At 38.6% G+C, this 23,603-nt stretch overlaps 1 protein-coding gene across 2 annotated transcripts in view; it reads right to left on the bottom strand.

Moving 5' to 3' along the window:
- The window catches only part of LOC121872682 (proteasome activator complex subunit 4-like), a 105,889-nt gene that overhangs the window by 20,829 nt on the left and 61,457 nt on the right, over positions 1 to 23,603 (bottom strand). For both annotated transcript variants that reach the window (XM_042375662.1, XM_042375663.1), the window contains 13 exons: positions 21,597 to 21,754; positions 21,287 to 21,379; positions 20,794 to 20,983; positions 19,811 to 20,068; positions 19,355 to 19,484; positions 9,989 to 10,179; positions 8,787 to 8,977; positions 6,909 to 7,038; positions 5,263 to 5,402; positions 4,868 to 4,969; positions 4,477 to 4,672; positions 3,475 to 3,589; positions 1,965 to 2,199 (listed from right to left, as the gene is read on the bottom strand). In XM_042375662.1, coding sequence (XP_042231596.1) covers positions 1,965 to 2,199; positions 3,475 to 3,589; positions 4,477 to 4,672; positions 4,868 to 4,969; positions 5,263 to 5,402; positions 6,909 to 7,038; positions 8,787 to 8,977; positions 9,989 to 10,179; positions 19,355 to 19,484; positions 19,811 to 20,068; positions 20,794 to 20,983; positions 21,287 to 21,379; positions 21,597 to 21,754 — 2,129 coding nt within the window. The remainder of the gene's footprint in view (positions 1 to 1,964; positions 2,200 to 3,474; positions 3,590 to 4,476; positions 4,673 to 4,867; positions 4,970 to 5,262; positions 5,403 to 6,908; positions 7,039 to 8,786; positions 8,978 to 9,988; positions 10,180 to 19,354; positions 19,485 to 19,810; positions 20,069 to 20,793; positions 20,984 to 21,286; positions 21,380 to 21,596; positions 21,755 to 23,603) is intronic.

Below are 23,603 nucleotides of genomic sequence, written 5' to 3'. Positions count from 1 at the left end.
GGGAGTTATGTCTCCCATCTTGACGTTGTCCCTTCTTACCGCCCATCTTAGTATGCTTGAACTGCGCTGTTTAGTATATAAAGTGGCGCCTCATCAGCTCGAACCACATATATATGACATAAACAGCGCAGAAATAACGCATAGAGTCCACTGTTCTGTCCGTGAGTGCGTGCGTGTGTGTGTGTCTGAGACAGCAGATGCGGTGGCCTTAGGCTAGAGCCGCCGCGGAGGCAAGAATGTCAGTGTCTCCCCAGATGTCACGCGAGAAGGGTGTACGCCTGCGTGCTCCGTGGGTACCACAAAAAACAGGCCAATGCTCAACTCTCAGCTCTAGACACACTAATACACTGACACTAACACTGCCACCGTCACTAAAACGCACTGTGACGGCGCAACACTGCACGTCGCGGCGAAACACAACGCAACACAACACACTAAGAGTCGATGCGCACATCGCCGGCTAACTGCCCATTGTTCACACACTTGTAAGTTCCACAGATCCTATTCACTGCGCCATGAAGGTTCCAAGTGTTCCCTGAAGATGGCAGTGATGGGTAGGGAAACACCGAAGTCCATTTATTAACGGATAGGAGAAATACAAGTGGTGACTAGCGTGTGCCTTGCACGAGGCACAGAGTCAGACTGAGACTGCCTTGCCATATGGCAGCCTTGGGGCAATGTTGCCACATAACACGTGCAGTGTTGCCACGTGATTACATATATAAATGCTACTCGGCACAGTAGCTTAGATACATAACCTACATAAACAAGCTATATTTGCAATTCAATTTCAATTGTTTATTCCTTGATAGAGGAAGCGGGATCCTAGTGCTGTCACTTGGTACCCCTGTACCATAACACCAGAAGCAACTGGCCAGTGTCACAAGTATATACAGTACAGTACAGTCATCCCTTGGTTATCGCGCCTAATTGGGACCCCACCGATAACGAAAGTACAGAACCTGTGGGATTTATTCTAATTGGTTCAAGGCACCCAAGACCCAACCCCAAGTTTCCCATTTTACGACCATTTAGATCCACTAAATATATATATAAAGTTATGGTAAATATCATAAACACACATAGGCATGGCTAGGTTTATTACAAAGTGATGAAAAGGGTACGCTTAATACTGTAGTCCACAAAACATGTAGCTATGCTTTTTTTATTTGGTCCCCCATCATAGGAGTCCGTTTTCTCTCACATCAGGACGCCTGAGTCCTCTGTTTTCTCTCTTAATCTTAGAGTGCACCAGAGACTTCGATATTCCTTAGTAATGCCATAGAATTTGAAATTGCAACCCCAATTGCAACTGGGGTTGCAATTGTTGAGGCAACTAGATATGTCTGATTACAGCAAATGTGTTTTTGTCAATTTGTAGGTGAAAGATTTTATCCTCAATAGATGTAGGTTAACATTGCACCTGGAGGCAAATGCTTAAAAAAAGCCTAAGGAAGGAAGCATATTCCTTTAACACATAATATCTGACCAGTATGGGGAGGATCATCGTGTCTCCGTCAGGGGGTCGTGGAGTGGTGGTCCAGCAGGCGTCCACGGATTATTATTATTTGGGGGGCAGGACGTATATGCGATCGGACGTTGTTCGGCCGGACGTTAAACGGCGCATGACTGTATAACTATATATTCTGTGCAGTAGTTACAAGTTACTGCAATTCTACACAAAACTGAAAACATCCCAAGATGAAAATATAAGAGAGAAACATATTGAACTACAAAACACAGTACAGACTATGTCCCCTAATAGTGGTGCCAATTTGATTGCCATTTTAAATTAAGTTAAAAATTATATTGAGCATTTTTTCCAATTATCCTTTAAATTTATGACAAGTGCGATGAAAAATATCTTTGTTTCTATACGATGCTCAGTAACAGATAATTGAGGAGGAACAGACAGGAGAGCAATCCTATAATCCCTCTTTGGTTTAAAATTGGTGGTCACCTACCTTGAACCATTGAATGCTCCTTCACTAGCTCTGAGGGGATCATCCATTAAGAGCTCCATCAAAGGTTCTAATCTGTTGGGATCTCTGTCAGCACTAGCTGTGGCCATGCATGTGCCCCAGTCCTCCACTGTCTCAACAGTTACTTTGGCCATCCCTATTTGTAGGACTGGCTTTAGTATCCCCCATAATGCCTGATGTTTGGCAAAAGTCCAATGTTTGCTTCCCCGAATCATACCTGGAAATAATAGGAACTGCTTTTTATGGAAAATATGATCTATGGGTAAATAAAAATATACAGAGGAACCTTAATTTGTACTTTTTTTTCCATAATTTCACGTATACAACAAGGTCAATTAATTGTGTGACCTATGAATAAATCATTTGTGCCGCTGAATCACTCAAGCCTTATCTTTACCCAAAATTCATTGCCCTCATTAAGTGTCAACTGTAAGTTTAGAGGAAACAGGTGACATTTGCTCAAAAACTGATACAACATGTGTGAAGATGCAGCAAGTAGAGAAGGTGGAGATGTTGGACAGACTGTACACACAGTGTTGGAGGAGAGGGATTTGATGATTCCCAGTTGGTGGAGGTAGAGGAATTACTTGAATCCCACTGCAATGAGCTCAGTGAGGGAGAGCTGCAGGAGCTGATTCAATTAAACACCAGTGAGAAAGAGGTGGAAGTGACACCCAGGACATAGCTAACAATGAAAAGCCCAGATAATTGTTTTCAAATGGGTAAGGAAATTGAAGACCTTATTTCAGATGAGGTTCTATTTATTGAACAGATCTTGAAATTTTTGGTGCACAGGGCTTTTAGTAGTAAATATATAAAGATTTGCATAATAGAGCCATACAAGTGATCACCATTTTTTTAAATACATCAACCACCATGTTCTTTTCTCAGCATGATTCTACACCAAGTTCTCTCACAAGTGAGATGCCAATGCTGCTGCCTCAACCTCCACCAGCTCCGCTCCACACTCCCCAGGATATTCAGGCAAATCCTTTAGCTTCAGACTTCAACATCAACATATCATTATTTCAAGTTCATCATCATTAGAGGTGTGTAGTAAATCTAAATATCCTTAAGCTGTTTACTGTAATATTTTGTTGTGTGTATATGATCTTATTGGATGAAATAATTTATCTTATGAGTCTGGAACCAAACATCTGTTTCCCATAGGTCCTTTGTATCTAATTTTATTTTTCTATTTATTAGTGTTTTTCGAGAATGTAACCAATGCGTAAATTGAGGGCCGACTGTATATTAAAACAAAATTATTATATAAAAATGGTATCTTATATCTAATAACTTTATTTCAAATCAAAGGATAAAAAATATTTCAACCCAAGTACCCATCATTATCTTTGCTCTTCTCCTACTTTAGTGTGGGGTGGATCAAGAGGTAGAAAAGCCTCAAAGAAGGGGAACTATCAGAGTGATGCAGAACTAGTGGGAGTAGGATTACAAAAGTGATAAAAAGAAAAATGAACCATGAGCCTACCAGTGATGATCTCTGTAGCACATCTCTGACTGCTCTTATGAGTTTCTCCAGCAAGTCTCTTAATGTGGCCTTGCAACATATGCATGAAAGTGTCACCAAAGTTCCGGAACAAACCCTGCAAGTTAGGAGACGAGTAATGTTACTTTGGACATAGATGGCAATTTCAAGGTGCACAGTAAATTAAATTAAATTCTATACAAGTGAAAGAGATTTAGATTAATTACAATAATCATTATCATCTTAATAACTAATATTCTGACACCAGGTATACACTGTATAATGGACTCCTAACCCAAAAGACAGAGGTTCATGCCAACTGTTGGAGTGAGTGGTTACATGTTTGGGTATGGTGTGCATAAACACAAAGTTAACCAATCTATTACACCAGCAAGGCTAAGACTAGGAAACCAAGCTCAGACATACAAAGTATTTTGTTTGTGTATGATGGGAATATTCCTACAGAATGGCAGCCACGTGGCAACTGGCGCCAAATCACGTGTAGGCGAGTTTGCCTACGTGAAGGGCAGATTGGCATCACAAATAATTTCTTTCTTATATGGCGGGAAATACTGCATATTTACCTTGTATTAGTGTATTGTATTTCTCTACATGTTTATTGTTTAAGTATGTATTACTGTACATCATTTCTATTATATCAAATGAGGTTACTATATGTATTGCATTTCATGTGTTGGAAACCTACATGTATCCTCTTTACTAAAGGTATTCACAATTTTATGATTCACCCAAACCCGACAAATGGCAAGGGATTATTGCAATGGGTGCAATGAGGGTTTTATTAATGTGTGCAATAAAATAAAATAAAACAAACCAGTAAATTATGAATGAGTCTGAAGTAAATCACTCATATAAAAATGATATGCTAGGATTAAATTACTAACTTGTGAAAAAATCTCCATTATATTAATGCCATTGGCAACACAGGATGAAACGAACACATATACTGTATAGTACATAAAAATCTAATGCAAAATCCACCACCTTAAACATCCAGAAACGTCGAGTGTTGAAACTATCCCGTTCTTTATTTTCCTCAAGTGATAAAAACGACACTAATTTGTCAACATTATCTTGATGCATGAAGAAGTCATAAATTTGCAGCTCTTCATCACTCAGCTCTTCTCGTTTTCTGTCTAGAGGAGGCTGTTGTGACGGAGCAGCGTACACCAACAAAGATCTGGAATTGCATCATCTCTAAGTTTTTTATTTCCAAGACAAACTACACAGTATTAGTCATATGTCATATTCTCACTTAATTAACAGATCCAAATCATCTTATATGCAAAGGGAATAAAAAAAAAGGATATTAATTACAGTATTACAAAATCCCTGGAAATACTTCTCTTGTATTACTAAATGAAGCTGCACTTACTTTGGCCATGTATACCATCCAAAGTATGTCTTTTCCACAAATTTTGTTTGTTCCCACTCCTCTTCAGTTTTGATTTTATGGGAACTGTCATACTGCATCCACCTAGCAGATAATAATGTCAGTATAAAATGTAATAATTTTTCTTACTTAATTGTAAGTTTAATTTTTTTTCTAACCATATTTCAATATACTATACTACTGTACTGTACTGTAATATTAACAGTGCCTTCACTATTGCTGCACTTGCTGACACATCCAATCCTAAATATCTGCCACATTTCAAGACCCTCATTCTATTGTTGTTCATTCTCCAACTGCTAATGAAGATGACAATATTTAACAATTAAAATGTCAAAATGTATAATAATAAAAAAAAAAAAAGCAAATAAACTCACGCATTATCTGGTCTGAAGTCTCCAGGAATTGAGCTGCTAGGAATTTCATGTGCACCATCAACACTGTACGGGTCAATTGTAGTTTTCTTGTGCTTCCGTTTTTGATTCTTTAGGATCCATGGTATGTAAAATATGGATGTCTGAAACAATATTTAACCATTATCACAAATTATTTTTCAACACCACATTGATTTCACACTTATGTCTGCCACATATTTCCTGAAAAAGAAAAACAGAAGCACTTTAAAGCTGGATTGCATAATACAGTAAAACCTCGATAAATCGGACTTCAATACAGTATATCGGAATTCGCCTTTTTCGGACTCTGTGATGCTTTGGTCACCAGAAATACTATAAAAAAAATAAATAAAAAAATAAAGTAATGGGGTAGATTAAATAAAAAAAATCTGACGAAATGAAGACTGTACATTGGTCTAATAAGACACTGAGTTTGTAAGCAGGCTGGGGCTGATCAGGTGTTGCCACATTTGTCAGGTTTACTTATTTAATGATTCACTATTATATTCTCATATGATTGGCTACTTATGGTTTTTCATCAAGATTAATATACAGTAATAGAGAAAAATACATTACTGTATGTAATTTGTAATATGACTTGAAAATAAGAGGATAAGCTGTATCAGAAGGTTGTTTACTCAGATACGTTCGTGTGAGCTTTTAGTAGACCGGTTTACAACAGGGGTCACTATAACACACTGTATAGTATTTGTTATGAATATACCTTTTTAAAAACGTTATATACAACCTTTGAGTGATATATGATGACTCAGTTTGACTAGTTGTACTGAGACAAATAATTAATGAATAAACTTGAGTACATGCAGGTGCATAATACTTTACACTACAATATTACTTATTAAGTGATATGATCCAAATTATTTGAGAATTGTGGTGGAATTGCCTAAATAAGTGATAAAGGAATCTTGTGGGAGAAAGGGGGTGGGAGCCACCCACCCGAGATACCTCTCCCCCCCGCCAGCTGCTCACAGATAAACATTCGTCTTCCACATACAATATACCATACTGTACTTCTACACTTATTTTTGTTTTATTTTTATCTCTATAGTACTGTACAGTATACAGTTTTCTCTTTATTCATAAGACAAATTCAGTGGTTACTTCCACATAACATTTTACAGTAAATAACAATCATCTCGGTGACAACAGTTGTTGACAACCCTTCTGTGTCTGATTTTCAACCTAGAGAGTTCTGTTTCATATTTTTTCATCGTTGATGTAATTCTTTTAATAACCTTGTTATATACTTAAAGACCTTAGTTGTTGAATTGCAGTAATAACATAACTGATTTTCTTTAAGCAGTTCAGATAAGCAGTGTTATCTCCAACTCCACCCCATATATTCGCTTTTCTCGGACTTTCGCATTTTTCGCACTGGGGTCTGCCCCAATTAGTCCGATTTATTGAGGTTCTAGTGTACTGTAGTTAGAACGACATTCTAGTATATAAATAAAATATTTATCAAGACTCACAGAGGAAGAGAATCACAAAATACCATGGAAACTTTTACATAGTATTTCTTGATTGCAATTAATAAAAAAAATTGAGTCCTTTCCAAATCTTCTCTCTCTAGTTACTATATGTCAACTTTTTTTTTTTTAACTTACTTCTCTTATGCGGATGTTGTCATGAATGAGATTGGTGGTGAAGGCTCGGACACCATTAGCAGGGAATGTGACATCAGGACGGATGAGACAACCAAGGAGGTTGAGAGCCATGTTGTGAGTACGCCAATGTCTGCGAAAGGGGTTAAGAAATGATGACCCTTTAAAAATAACTTATTCATAAAAATATAAACACACTGTCTATTGTTTTACCTAATACAAACTTACTTATATATATGCAGCCACTCCTCAACTTACGACGGGGTTAGGGACCCAAATCCAGGTCGTAAGTCGAATTGGTCGTAAGTCGAAAATGCGAAGATAATACTGTACATAGAAAATCTAAAATGGGTGTCTCTTTTTCTTCTCAGCACCTCAAAGATCTCACTTTTAAGCATGCCAGCCATTTTAAAGGGAATTACAAACAAAAATTTTGTCAGTACACAGCGCAACCACTAACGGCAGGACTCGAAACTATGTAATTTGAAAAAAATTTGGTAAGACTGGGGAGGTCGTATGTCCGGGTGGTCATAAGTCGAGTAGGTCGTAAGTTGAGGAGTAGCTGTATATATATATACGTGTATACTGAACAAGGTAGAGTAAGCACATTCCTACCCACCTACAGAACTAGGCTAAGTACCACAGGGTCTCACTATCTTTTGAACTGTTTTTATTGATCTTTAAGGAGAAAATGGGGATAGGTTTCGTAACCCTCCAAATTTTTGCATATCCTCAAAAAAAAGAAAAAAAAAAGAAAAAAAAAAGAAAAAAAATGTTATATAGGCCTTTAAAGATCATTTATTATCCCACATTTCAACAACCCCCCTAATCAGTCTCCATTCGAAATACCAAAAATATACAATAGTTGCACAAAAGATATGATAAAACAGCAAAGAAAGTGAAGCAACAGCCATTAATATTTTAGTACAGTACTGTATGTGAAAATGAATGAGCTGTTGAGAACAATCGAATGTTTTTAGGGGTAAAAGTATTACAAAATTCTACAGATAAAATGTAAAGAAAAGAGTGTCACAATATAATTTTGGCTGGAACTAAAATCTATTGAAAATCTGAAGTACAGTATATGATAAATAACAGAGGCTCTCATGTTTTCCTACAGAAACACGGAGCTACATAATCTGAGGCACAAAATAAAGATTATTTAGCTTTATAAATGTCAAAGAATTAAGAGCAAAGTGGCCTCTTCTTATACTACAGATAAAAACATGTGCTGTAAAGCTAACACTTTGATGTTGGAATGCAAAAAACGTGCAGTCTAAAGATAGTCAGTTAACTTGAAGTGCACAATTATATTAATTTCTAAATACAAATAATAATAAAGGCACTGACTTAAAGGTTACTGAGATAAGACTGAACCTGTAATTTGTTAACATCAACAAGAGTGTCTGCACAGTCATGAAAGTACAGTATAATTTATTTTATGAAACAGATAGAAGGATATATGGGGACAAATGTGAGTACAGTACTGATAAAAAAAGGATCCATGGGAAATTAGCATAAAAATAATGGAAATGCAAATGTTATATATTATATGGATGCCACAGGGAATAAAATGGGTGAGACGTATGACTAAGGCAGAGAGGAAACTGTATATCCTTAGTGTCTGAAAGGAAATATGGCAAAGGTAAGCTTAAATATATACAGTATGATTTTTTTTTTTTTTTACGAGGAATAGCCCACACAGGCACAGGTCATCGACCCACAACAGGGACTAGGGGGCGAAAAAATAAGAGTAAAAAGAAATTAAAAATAGAAAAGAAAAAGATCATATTAATCTACACCACGAAGATGCCAATATTAATGATGCTTTCCTAAAGTTATTGGTTGCAGTAAAACAAAATTTTAGCAAAATCTACTCACAATGCTCCTGAATTAAGATGATTCACAATCTTGCTAACAAGACTCTTATACAGTTCATGATTTGTATTTCCTCTTTGTGCTAACCGTTCACAAGCTGAAGTTCTGGCTTCCTCATTTACGATGTTATCTTTTACTCGTGGGAATTCTGATTGTAAAAGATTTTCTGCAGCTTTTACAATACCTGGTGATACCTGGAAAATAACGAAAAGGGATACAATTTAATACCTTGACCATTAGGCTTGTGTAGTACTGTACAGTACATCACTGAGTTTACAAGTCAGCCCAGGACATTCTGCAACATGGACCTGGCACATCCAGACAGGTTGAAAGAGGGCTGTTATGTCTCCCTGAGGTCTGGACATTTGTGAGGTTTTTGCCTTTAAATCAATGTGAGGACAATAAATAAATAAATAAAAAAAAAAAAAATTAAATAATTTTTTTTTGTAACCGAGTTTTTCTAAATAAAATCCTTGTAAACTGGAGTCTACCCATACAGTACTTCAATATCCAATTCCAAGACAAGAAAGTCATGTAACCTAAAATTCTTAAAAAATTATATTTTTTAGTATGCCCAAAATCTTACCAAAATACTGTTAAACATGTTCTCGGATCAAAAAGATATTTTTCTTGTGTGTAGTCTTTGTAATTGCTCTTAATAATCCAGTTTCACTTTGGCAAGATGATACTTATAGATAGGCTGAGATACTTTGAGCATGTAAAAAAAATGGAGATCAAATGGTCAAGCAATGAATAAGTGTGAATGCAGAGGAGGAGGAGAGATAAGAATGACATGGTGAGAGGTACGAAATGACTTCATAGATAAGAACCTCATGAGATAAACTGCAAGAGATTGTATAGCAAGGAGTGTTGCCATCTGGTAATCATGGTTAACCCATGAAAATGTGGGAATGGCAGTAGAACTGTGGTGATGATAACAATGTATTGTATCAAAACAGTATCATCTCTTGTTCATCACATATACAGTTTTTTTTTTTTTGAGGGAATAAACCAAGAATTCAAAACTGCAAACAGCAAGGGTCTACTATAATAAAATCTTCAATAACTCACCGTAATGTATAAGCATAATACAGTGCATTAGAAAATAGTGAATAAATCTTTGGAATATACCATAATATCTGTAAATGATAGTAACAACTTAAGTCATTAAGAAACCATACATCAGTGTAGCAATTTTTACAAACCTGATGGTATATTGCAAACAGTTCCATGTAGTAGTACACAGCATCTGAGAGTGCACTCATTAGTCTAATTATTGATGGCTTTTCTGAATGCTTTGAAGCAATCAAAGCTGGCCATACCATGTTGAGACTCTCCCAATCACGACGAACCATTAATGACTTGTTCTGACGACCCAACAATAGGTAGAGACTTCCTGGAGAGAATAAAACTATGTTAGCATTTCTGCATTCATCATTAAGTGCACAACAGCCACAAAATAAATTGAAAATATCTTCATAAACTAAATAGGCTGAGGGCCTTGGGAGTGGAAACTACTCAGATGACAGACCAAACCACATACACGTATATTAAAAATACTGAAAGGGATTGTAAATGCTAATCCAGATCACATTTTCATGATGTCAAGCAGTGCAAACACAAAATGTCAAAACTTCAATCCTGCAAGGTGTCATACAAAACAAATATTGTACTGTTTAAGGAAGTATTTCTTCACATATACTGTACTGTTGGGTGGTAGACCTATGGAATGAACAGTCTACCAGCTGAAGCTGTGGAAGCTAGAATTGTTCTATGCTTTATACTAGTTCTAAATAAAACCCTTAAGAAAATGGGGAATCCTACAAGGCCATTGGTCTCCTTTTCCTGTAATGGGTACCCGTTGTTGTGGTGGCTGTTGGGTAAATTATGTAGGTAGATAGGCAAGTAAATTAGCACACTACTGAGCTTTTCACCTATCAGTTAAGATCTTTATAAATGTTTAATTCTTTGTGAGAAATGTGAATTTCATTACAGTAGGCTCTCATATTTGGATACCTATTTAGACTGTAAAAACCTCGCGAAATTCAAATCGTCCACATTTAAATACAACTTCTTATGGAGAAAATTAATTTGAGTCTGGTACTTTCGATGTTTGGCTAAATTTTGCATCATTTACCCTACCTTTTTGGCGAATTACTACCTGTAATAAAGCAACATCCTATTGAACCAACAAAAATAACACAGATAAAGTTAAATAAAAACTAAAATCAACACAGAAAAAGTTATTATGTTCTACAGCTTCAGCTAGAGTTGAACCTGATGACTTGGCAACTTCGACATCCGAGTAAAAAAACACACAACAACATATGTTTTCACATGTGTGCACTTACATAAGCGCAGTCTCACTTTTTTCTTTACCATTAATGGTTAGCTACTTCTATTGTTCCATTTATTAAAATTAAATAACATTACTTAAAACAACCAAATTAATTTTTTTATTAATTTTACTACAGCTACAACCAGGGTCTTATTTTCTTCAGTTTTATATGTAGAACCAGCCAGTCACTGGTTTTGTAAACATTAACGAAAACAATGCCGTCTCGTCTCCTCATGTGTTTTAATATTCTACGTATTATTAATAAATTGTATTGTTCATTTTGCACACTCAAACCCGTCGACATTCGAGTTTCTGCTGTCGAAATTTTAAATTGTGTAGTGTTTTTTTGTCCAAATTAAAAACGTTGAATTAAAAACTCGCAAAATTTGAGAACCTACTGTACATGTATTTGGAATCCAGTTATGTACAGTAAGTCCTCGCTTAATGTCGTGGTTACGTTCCTGAAAATGCGACGTTATACGAAACAACGTTAAGCGAATCAATTTTCCCCATAAGAGATAGATAAAATACGGGAGTTACGTTCCTAAGCCTCCCTTTGCACCATGAAATACATTACATATATAGAAATTCAATGGCATTTTTTTAGAAAATAGTAAACTGTATAAGTAATATCTCCGTTAGCAGGAATCCTTCAAGCCCGGAAATCTCTGATAGCCGAGAGAATTTTCTGAAAATGTCTTGAAAAAAGATGAAAGGTAAAATATTTTTTGGGGGGACCAGACCTGACTCAATGTCAGATGGAGGTAGGGTGGGGGATTAGTGGTCTCATATTATTGACCTTCTGATAGAATGTCAGGTCACCCTTTCTTGGCTGGGGGATTAGTGGGTCTCATGACCTGAAGATGTAGTGAATAAACACGAAAGCTAAAGTATTTTTAGAGAGATTGTGATAAGCATAAGTAAAGTCTCTCCTTAACTTACGACAGCCCGGACATATGATGGTCATGGTCGTATAAAATATTTTTCCCATTACGTATTTTCGATTTCAAAGGTTAGTGATCGCGCTGTGTACCGATAATTTTTATCTTTTTTTGTAATTCCCTTTAGCATGGCTGGCAAGCGTGAAAGTGAGAGTTCTCGTGGTGCTGAGAAGAAAAAGAGACACCCATTTTAGAATTTATATGTATTATTTTCTCCTTTTCGACTTACGACCTGGTCGTCGGGACAGAACCCCGTCCTAAGTCGAGGAGAGACAGTATAAATGAGCATAGGTGTATCCCTTCAACATTACATTACAAAACATTTTAAAATATGGAGTGAGAAAGCAGAAAGGTGTGGGTGAATAGAGAGATGGAGTGGAAAAGAGTGGTAACATGCACCAGTGTTGCCAAGCGATAAGCTCCTCAACAGCTGATCTTTTAATTCGCCTCCATGCAGTCACACAACAAGACCCTCACTGGATGCTTGTTGTCTTAATTCCCGTGTGTGTGTGCACGCGCAGTGGCAGCATTATGTTCGTGTTAAAAAAAAAAAAATAAAAAAAAATAAAAAATTTTTATGGGGATTTTCCCACCCGGGCAAAGGTCACTGACCCACATCGGGGCCTGGGGGGGGCGATAATGTAATAATATTAATACTGATAATGATAATAATAATAGAGAACCATAGAGAAAAAAAAAAAAAAATCAAGAGTGAGAAACAATATATGTATGTTGTGTTGTCAATGGTAAGAGAAGCAATTGAGACCCTGCAATTATGTGTAAATGAGGTAGAAAGTCAGATCAGCAACCTGGGACTTGGTCACAATTTTTGTGATGACATATGTTCCTTGACTTTTCCATTTTTTATTCACGGTCTCTGTGCTGGTTCATATTTATTTACTACAGTGGTTAATGTTTTAAAGCAAATTCTATTGAAATACGAATAGCAAATGAACAAAAATGAATAGAGGGAGTTAAATGAGGTAGGTTAGGGAAAGGCACTTTGAAAATGTATGTTTTATTTCAGTAGACTTTATGCACTATTAACCGACCTTTCGGATTATCCGTCGGTTAATCGAGGTTTTACTGTACCTGTATAGTGATTTAAGGTCGATTTCGGGGATTTTTAAGAATGTTTCTGACTTTATGCATTTTTTGGCATTACTTTGTATGTACTTTTTCTGTGAGTTGGAACCAATTATGTTTGTTAATCAAGGGACCACTGTATTATTTTCGACTTACGACCTGGATTTGGGTCCCTAACCCCGTTGTAAGTCGGGGAGGAGCTGTACCAGTATTCTTGCTGACACAAACTGTAGGAGCATTGAGGCTACCATTATCCATGAACAACTACGTTGGACTGGCCATGTTACCCGCATGGACCACAGTAGACTGCCAAAGCAGCTACTTTACAGTCACCTAATGAATAGTAAATGTAACGCCGGCGGTTAATTGAAAAGGTATAAGGATAGTATTAAGACAAACCTGAAAAAGTGCCAAACCAACCCCTCACCTGGGAGGCGATTACTCCACATCTTAACGCTTGGAGGAGCACCACACGAGAAGGTGTCAATACTTTTCAAGTTAGCCCGACTACAAACCGATGCAGACAAGCGCCAACGCCGGAAAGATGCTGCCACAGCCCCTCCCGCAGTAGATGGAGCCCTCCACATGTGCAAAGAATGTGAATGACGCTGTGGGTCCCGTATGACCTCTTTAGTCACCTCAAAACTCACCAACCAAGGTGACATCCCTAATACTTTATATCATTGTATCATAGGTGTGTGTAATAATAATTAACGGTTTATTGAAAGAGCATGGCAGCCGGAAGGCTGAAAATATACAGTTACATAATTGGGGAATGGGTCTCTTGATTTACAAATGATATACAAGTAACATAAGGGATACAAATATGATATATAATTATTAGGTGTTGATAATTTTTACAATGGTTGGGACTGGACTGTTCTTATTGCAATCAGTTAGTGCTCGTATGGGCTGGATGCGGTTGGAAAGGTGTGTTGCCACATGGCCAGGACAGTAGCTTGGGGCAATGCAAGTGTGTTCCATCCTTCAGGTTAGGTCAGGTGAAGCCGTGAAGGTCAGGTCAGGTCAGGTTAGGTCAGATCCAGCCACACATAAATCCCGGTGTAGTAAGGCTGGTAGGGCGTTGGGATATAGCAGGGAGAGAGGGGGGGGGGCAAACAGACCAGGTCTGGCTGCTCAAACTGGGAGCGCCTTCAGGGCATGTCTTGTCTCGCTGGTGGTTGACAAGTGTGTGTGTGTGTGTGTGTAAGACCAGAGGAAGAGGGACAGTATTTTGAGAGTGGCAAAACAGCTGAAAAATGCCGGAGAACCAATGTCAACGATATATATTAAAAGGATGTCTGCCCAGCCGTGAGGAAGGAGGTAGCACGACTTCGGATGCGGGGACGGGAAGAAAAGGAGAAACCTGAAAACGTTGGAGTGAATATATATTATGAATATATTATGAATGGAAGAATCGAGTGTTGCGGAGGGACGGCGTCATCATAGATAAGTATTCACCTCGTTTTTTCTAACTAGTAGACAACATGACGCTGTTTACAAGTTAAAATTGTGTTCATGGAATATCGGCGGACTTAAGGATAAACTTCAGGAGCCAAATATTTTGAAATTTGTTATCAATTTTGACATAATTTGGCTATTAGAAACAAAGAAATACTTCCAATTGAGTGTATCTGGATTTAATGTTTATACCAATGTATCAAAGGAAGGCCATCACAGAGGAGGAGTAGTGATGCCTGTTAGCTGCAAATTATCAGAAAACATCTCTTGTGTAGACACCGATACTGAAGGCCAGATCTGGGTGGTGATGTCGGGGTCACCGAGCCTCAAGCTAGGTGGACTGTGTACATACCTCCAGAGGATTCACCGTATTACCAGCCATCGCACTACGGTGCACTGTGGGACCCGGAAAAATGATCGCAATCAGAGATTTCAGCGGGAGGGTTGGAGAGCCGCACATCACGGATGAGAATGGTGACATATGAGTACAGCGGAGTATGGGGTTATACTGTCAATAACCATGGCAGAGCACTGGTAAATACTGTATGTGTATCAACAACTGTATGGTTGTAGCTAACAACCTAACATGTAACGGAAAGCAATTAGAAGGCGATTTATTATTTAAACGGAGGGATACGTGGATATGTGAAATTGACTTGTGTATCACAAAGGATGAACGCATAAAATTAATTGAAGAACTGGTTGTGTGTCAGGATGTTGGAGGCTCAAACCACGCCCCACTCTGCATCACGTTAACAAGCGACAACAATAATCCTGTGTCAGCGGCCAAGCTGTTAGAGAGGTCATCAGCGTTAGGACATTCATACTACCGACCACCGACACACAACAAATTATGGAAGAGTCTGTGTCATCAGGCAATTGACACTGAAGAGATAGCGAGTGCACTATGGGACGTGGAACCACCCACGTGACTGGTGGCGAAGACGTCAGAGCAACTATCTCAGAGGGATGTCACATCATCATGAACACAGCTAACAGGTTCGCCAAGCAACAACCAGGATATGGAAACGTGTGGAACGAGGCTCAACCACGATGGAAAAGATTATTGGATGAAAACGATTGTTTCTGTTTCCAAGCAAATTATTGGTCATTTTGAAATATATTTTACATATTGACAATATATAATGCAGTGCAGTGTTGATTTAAAGAAAATAATCTTGAATTACACCAAGAGAACTAAAATTTTATGGGTGAAATGGCGCCATGGGGTGACTTCTTTTCCACCCCAATGCCTTCTCTTCTCCCTTCTCCTCCACCCCCATTCTAATTCCCATCATCATCATCATCATCATCATCATCCAGGAGCCTTCTACATACACACCTCAAAGTGTACTTTTCTACCTTTTTTTGTTGAATTTAGGCAATTTTCGGTGAGCTGAAACCAATTACCCAAAAACCCATTGAAACAATGGTTTCGGTTAACGAGCAACCTTCTAGAACGGATTGTGCTCGTTAACCGAGGCACCACTGTATTTACTAAAATGGTAAGGAATTTAAGTCCTAGAACCGATTACTGTATTGGCGGACTAACACTACAGCTAGTTAGCAGGCGAAAACATGTTGAGGGGAGCTCGTAAGGAATTCGTTAACCGAGGGTTTGCTCGTTAACCAAAGTGAAGAATCTTATGGAAGGTAATTCGTTAACCGAAATTTCGTTAACCGAGGCGCTCGTTAACCGAGGGATCACTGTATAGTTAAGTTTGAAATTGCTCCTTACATGTTATGTTTTGATTTAAAATATTTTTTTGGACAAATGTATTTTGAATTCTTTATATTTATTTACCATGTATTTATACTTTTATCAATAAACTACTACTACTACTCTGTGTGTGTGTGTGTGTGTTCAAATTTACTAAGTTAATTACTAAATTTATTAATCTTATTGGAAAGCTTGGTAGAGAATTTATTAAGGACCATGCAAACCTACCCCCCAAAATGGTTCTCTGCTTCTGTCAACACACCAACACCACCTATACATCACACCCACACACACCCTCCACAACCACCCCCCCTCCCCCACACCACTCACACACCCCCAGCACATCTGCGTGTGTGACTGCATGGTCACTTCTACTGTACATACAATACATAACATTAAATAAAAGCTACATACAGTATTTTTACGTTAATTTTACTACATCTACAACCATCGTTAGTCAAGACTTGAATGTACATAAAATCAATACAATAAGCTCTAATACCCACACATTTCATCCCAAATATTGATGGATAATTGTGCTTTGGAAAAATCCGTAAATGGCAACTGGAAGCTAATGTGAATCAGTCCTGTCCATATGGTAGGAGATACCAACTGCACCCTCCCCCCCCACCAAGAGATCACTACACGTACCTGTATTAGTAGTTCATGAAACACAAGTCAACTTGTGGCATGATGGATGACTCATTAATGAGTAATACGGTATAAAATCAGAAGATTTTCAGGGAATTTTTTTTAATATAAGTACGTATACAGTATTTATGAAAAGAATACAAATAAATATAATGATGGACCAAATTGGACCATCCAACTTCTTGCAATTTATAAATCTATTAATATTTCTAATTTCCATTAATTTTCAATAATGTATGTTATAAATTTCAAGAAAAGGGCCCTAGCCATTAATACCAAAACACACACCTCTAACATTTATTATATTATATATTCTCGTATGATCAGCCACTTATGGTGTATGTTTTATCATTGATGATATAAAATATTAAATACTGTGCTACAACATGTACAGTATAGAAAAATGACAAAATATTGAGTCATGCTCCCGGGTCCTCTGTGTAGGAGGTTTGAGGAGGGAAGGAGGGAACTGACTGCACACCCCCCAAAAAGGTTCCTGCCTCTCCCCTACTCCTCCCCATGGCTGCCATTCCCATTGTAAAATGTTTTACTTTGTTTTATATTTATTAATTAATAAAGATATGTTTACTGTATTAATCTGGCCTTATTAATACCTGTACCCTTCACATACAATAAAGTACATTACTTTTTTATAATGTATCAGCACTGTAATGATTAAATAAAAAACAATGGTAAATTTGGCAATGGCTAAGCTTATCAGCCACCGACCCTCCTCCCAGTGAAGAGGTCTGGGTGAAAAAAAATGCCTTATGATTCCGCTTATGTAAATTTGATGTCAAATTAATAATTATTCATCAAACGGCTGTCATTGACGATACAATATTGCTTATTTATTAATACCACAACATCACACCCTAACACCACCCATGTACCGCCATATCGTATGACATAACTTTATGCGTGATTAACTACGTGGTGATGAATTAAAAGATCAGCTGTTGAGGAGCTTGGCAACAGTGGTACATGTTACCACTCCTTTCACCATACCTTTCTGCTTTCTCACTCCACATTTTAAAATCTTATGTAAAGTAATGTTGAAGGGATATAATGTGGTAAGTGTAAGTGTAAAAATACTGTATTTTAGCTTTCAAGTTTATTCAAGACATCTTCTGGTCCACAGACCCACTAATCCCCCACCCGACAATGGGTGACCTGACATTGTATCAGGTCAGTAATATGAGATCACTAATACCCCACCCTACCTCCACCTGACGTTGTGTCAGGTCAGTTACACGAGACCCACTACTCCCCCACAGCTCCAAGGGAGTGGAAAATACCAGTCCTTGCTCTTACACACAGCTCCATTCATGACCATGACCATAGATTTTTAGTTTAGACTCTTGGAAAACTCCCCAGCAAACAGAAACATTCTGAGGATGTGGGCTAGTGTTTGTCTGTGCAAGATACATAGTTTAGACACTCGGAAAGTTTTTCCAGTAACTGAAAATATTTCCAGGGATGGGGGATTTTTCCGGGTTTGTGAAAGTCGTCTGGTTTGCCGGAAATCTCTCATCCCCGGAAATGCTCTGCACCAATTGTTCCGGTTAAAGGGAATATCACTGTATATAAAATTAAATCATTTTGTATTGGTACTCATCGATGGGCAGAGGTGGTGGAGCGAGTGTGTGGTGGGCAGTGAAGCGGAGGAAGTGGAAGGCAAGAGGGGAGGGGGAGGGGAGGGGAGGGGGAGGAGGGGAGGGGAAGGGAGGAGGAGGGAGGGGAGGAGGAGGAGGAGGGGAGGGGGGAGGGGAGGAGGAGGAGGAGGAGGGGAGGGGGAGGAGGGAGGAGGGGGGGAGGAGGGGAGGAGGGGAGGAGGAGGAGGAGGGGGAGGAGGGGGGAGGGGGAGGGGGAGGAAGAGGAGGGGAGGAGGGGAGGGGGAGGAGGGGGAAGGAATGGGAGTGGAGGAGGAGGAGGAGTCACTGAGACTCGGCAGCTGCCTTCTCTTCCAGAGAGAGCGTAGTGGGCAAGACGAGAGAGGGTGATGGGCCGTAAAAAATAGTCCGTGAAGACGCAAAAACAAAGTTCAATTTAGTCGTCGGAACGTTATCCAAATTATTGGTATCTAAAGAGTAACGACGTTGTACCAAAACAACGTTAATCGGGGCGACGTTATATGAGGACTTACTGTACAGTATTCCCTTATTTTCCATAGGGAAATATGTTCTATTCAATTGATTTTTTATAAACACAAAGTTTTTGAAGATTGCAATCCTTGTGTAAATAAAAGGCTTACTGTACTGGCAACTGAGAATTGAAAAATCAAAGAATGATAGACGAAAGAACAGATTCTGTTGGTGGCATCTGCGAAAAACAAACCACTCAATAATTCTTTAATTCAGTTCCATCAACTTACCTTTGAACTGTTCATGATTTTCTGTTGGGTCAACCTGAAGGCAGGTTATAAGGTCTGGTAAGATGAGCTTGTATGAATAAGGGAAACACTGGAACACTTGATTCAGAGTGTTCTGGCTTTTGCTGCGGACCTGTAAAGTATAAGAAACTTATCTATAACTCATGATTAAACTATATGGTGCAAATAAGCAAAGTAATAAATGAACCTTAGGGTAATCTGTTTTGCCATTTGGTACAGTATACCATTAATGAAGGAAACAAGTAGCTACTATTATCAACATACTTCCATATTAAGAACTGTCACCGTAACTGCCAAAGGAAACTGCTTGACAGCAAAGCGAAGCTACCCAAAATAGTTGGGTTGAAAGTTGGAAGTCTGAATTAGAGACAAAAACCTCCTCCCCAAACCTACCCTACTTCCCTGACTGCCTACTGCAGATTGTACTCTTCTACTTACTTCACTGTATTGGCTTGTGGAGAGATGCAAAAGGCTGCTCATGATAGCAGTACTGGTGGCTGTGAGATGCATTATACTATTTTCCAACATGCGGCTCTCTTGGTGTAGCACTGCACGTTCCACGAGCAAGGATCTTATATGTTGTTTGTTTCGGGCTAACTTGTTGGCTAGTGCATCCTTGATGAACTGGAAGCTTTTCCATCGTGCATCGAAGTCATCTCTGGACACACCATGGAAAAATATCAACCCATGGTATATCTGAAACCAATTGTATTATTAAATAAAGGAATAATCACTCATTTCAATTATCCAATAATTACAATACTACAGGCATCCCGGGTTACTGAAATTCGCTGTGACGGATTTTGTAAATTCTGACCCAATAAATTCGGGATAAGGACAAAAAATTCACCTTTACGGAAATTGGGTAAATTTTTAAGTTAATCTTCTTTTTTAATACTATTAGAAAAAATTCACATTAATTATAAAATTTATTTCGTGTGGATTTCTTGGTGGTTGCTACAATACTGTACAGGGCGAGGCAGGAACCAGTAGTGCCCTTCCGTCTCCCTCCCAGTAACTCCGATTGCACCACCTCACCTAACGCAGCACTCAACATCGTTTGTGATAAGTTAAATTCAAGTGTTTTATATATTTATTATCATATTATATCATAAAATAATCAATGTATGTATTAAAAAAGCATTCTTTTCATTCATAAATGTGCTTGTATTACGTCTTTTTGACAAAAATATTTCCTTGGGAACGCATCTCCAATTAAATAATGGGAGTCAATGGGAAAATTGGTTTCACTTTTCGGAATATCATGTTACGGACAAATTTTCAAGGACACATGTCTTCTGTAACCCGGGGGATGCCTGTACTTTGTCACTGACATTCTCTACAGAGATTAAAGGTTTAAGTCATTTCCATTCTTTATTTCCCAAACCACTCCATCAACAAGAAAAATATACACTACTCACATTAACTGCCCGACACAGTGATTTTGTGTCATCAGAGCCCTGGGAGAGCAATTTGTCAACTAATTCCAAAATGACATCTGCAGCAGCTTTGCGGACATTTGAAGGGAAGTGTTCAGAGTTGAGATTTACACACAATTCCCTCTGTCTATCCATGAACCTGTAGTCATCCTTCTTGACAGCCATATCTACCCTAAAAGCAGATGAAAAGTTAGGACATGCATTTAGTTCTAAGACCTGTGCTTAATACATAAATAAATATCACTATGGTGAAGGCAAATTTTAAGCTTATAAGAATTTTGCAATCAGTTCATGATTGAATTCAAATACGACTTACACTACTTATACCAAAATAAGTGTTTTCATGTAATGCCACTACATTTATTACTCTGATCTGACAATTTCTGTGATCATATCAATTTTCAAAGACACCAAGTTCATTTCATAATAATCATACACAAAATCCACCCTCCAGAATAACAAATGAATTCCTTACAAAGGTATAGGTTCTTCATCCCAGTGAGGCAGAGCAACACCAGCTCCTGATAATATATCCAAGGTGATGGCCAAACTCTGCTGCAACACCTCTCTGTAAAATGAAAAGGAAATTTGCAGTTAAGAATAAACTACTTTCGGTAGTTCTGTTACTATTCTAGAGTTTTCAGCAGCCATATAAAGAAAATTCGTTGTAGTTTGTATTAGCCTAAATTAAACAAAGAACAATCTTAGATGAACAGGCACCTGATAACGTCAAGCACTGCAAAGATGTCTCTCCAGCTGAGATTTTCCTGAACCTTTTAACTAACCTCGATACTTCCTTTTCTCCCTTCGCCACTTGATGCAAGAGAATGAGTTCTGGAGTAAGGAATGTACGAACAAGGGTCGTCATTGCGGCCTCCTCAACCTCACCAGGCTCCATCCATGTCAGACCAAGATTGTATATATCACCAGCTTCTCCCCAGTGCTGTTCAGAATTACAGAAAATAGAAAAAAAAGGACTAACATGGGGGTAATTGCATGACATAGCTCATGAAATCTGATAGTACAGTATACACTCCTCGCCATTGCATTATGAGCGGGGTCGTGACGGACATAAACAAGATGAAATATTAATAAAAAATTAATCCGAGAAGTTAACACACTTCCGGTAGTCTATAGGCCTCCCTTTTCTCTTGATACAATCCTGCAGGCATGAAGGAACTGACTCTGCCAAGTTGTGGATTATTTGTGGGTCTTAATTATTCCACTCCTCACGAATGGCTGCCTCCAGCTTGGGGGCGGTATTTGTGTTCTTGCCTTGTAGACGAAACTTGATAATGATCCACTTATTTTCTATTGGGTTAAGGTCAGACAAATTGCTTGGCCAATCACTTATGAAGTCTACCTGACAGTCAACAAGCCATTGTATTACATATTTTGCTGTGTGACAAGAGGTACCATCCTGCATAAACACATCAGTGCGGCATTTTCAAAAGACCCGGGCAAATAATCATAAAACAGCCCCAAGTAGTTAAATTGGTTCATCATCACATTCCTAGGTAGCACAAGATCACCAGTTCCAAAGTACGAGAAGCAACCCCATACCATTAGTGAACTGAGTATGCTTAACTGTGCTAAAAGTGAACTTGGGGTCAAGCGAATCACTCCCTGGGCACCTGTAAACATTAAAAGTAAGACTTCCAGTAAAAGAAAACGTTGCCTCGTCACTCCACAGCACGTGCTGCCACTTGGTCGTATCACACTGAGCGTTAGCCTTGGCAAAAGCGACCCTATGCTGCCTCTGGACAAGGGTGAGGAGTGGCTTCTTGCGTTCGCGGTGGCTGCGAAACTGCAGGTCGTCACGGATGTGGCAGTGAACGGTCCTTACAGAAACATCACCTAGAGGTACAGGGTTTTTTTACTATCAATTCCCATGCTGACAGACGTGGATTAGCATCAAGTTGCCTCTTAAGAACAGTTAACGTGCGTTGGGAAGTTTTTTGAGTCTTCCCTGGCTGTACGTTGTGCAATGGTATTGCCAACCCGCCGTCATCTCGAAATCGTTTGATCCAAATCTGAACTGATCATTCACTCACACCAACAATTCATGATATTTCCTTTACAGGTTTTTTGCCCTTATGCAGACTAATAATTGACACTATCTGCTCTTTTGTTAAATCTTTCCTCTTTCCCATTTTGGTAAAAAAAATAAAAATAAACAACGGGCGTTGTGGCAATAAATAGGGGCAATGTCGGGGGTGGAACTCATAAATCTTCGTTCACAAAATTTACGCGGGCAACTGGTGAACTTTTTGATTGCTGGCTGACTTCCTTAAGTCTCCCTTCGCTGCCAGACCTACAATGCCTGCCTCAGCCCCAGCTGGCTGATGTGGAGGGGTGTGAGACACTTCAGCAAAGATCACTTCCAATCGGCCACCTCGTGTATAATGCAATGGAGAGGAGTGTACAAGTGATCAAACAAATTTATGTGCAAAGCAATGGTCTTCCTCTTCCATAACAAAGCCTGAAATATCCATCTTGTTTACCCATGTTCCTTCATGCATGTTAGCATCACCCACCAGCAGCATGTTAGCATCATCACGTCTTTCCCCCCCAAAAAACCTTAAAACAAAACTCCATTCATTCATGTACACTGCTGCTTCCTGATGGTCCATGCCCCTCACTTCTTGGTGTTCTCTCTCCCTTTTCCCATTCATCTCTGAAATATGCACTCCTTCTAACAGCTTTTCACTTTCCATTCTCTCAATATGTTCATATCACCAGAGAAAACTCTGATCCACACTCTCTACCAGGCACTTCTTTCACTTCCACAT

The sequence above is a fragment of the Homarus americanus genome, unplaced genomic scaffold (assembly GCF_018991925.1).
Source record: "Homarus americanus isolate GMGI-L3 unplaced genomic scaffold, GMGI_Hamer_2.0 scaffold39155, whole genome shotgun sequence".
In the NCBI taxonomy this organism is placed as follows: Eukaryota; Metazoa; Arthropoda; class Malacostraca; order Decapoda; family Nephropidae; genus Homarus; species Homarus americanus.
Note: the sequence above shows the minus strand (reverse complement) of the source record. Positions and strands in the feature narration are given on the sequence as shown.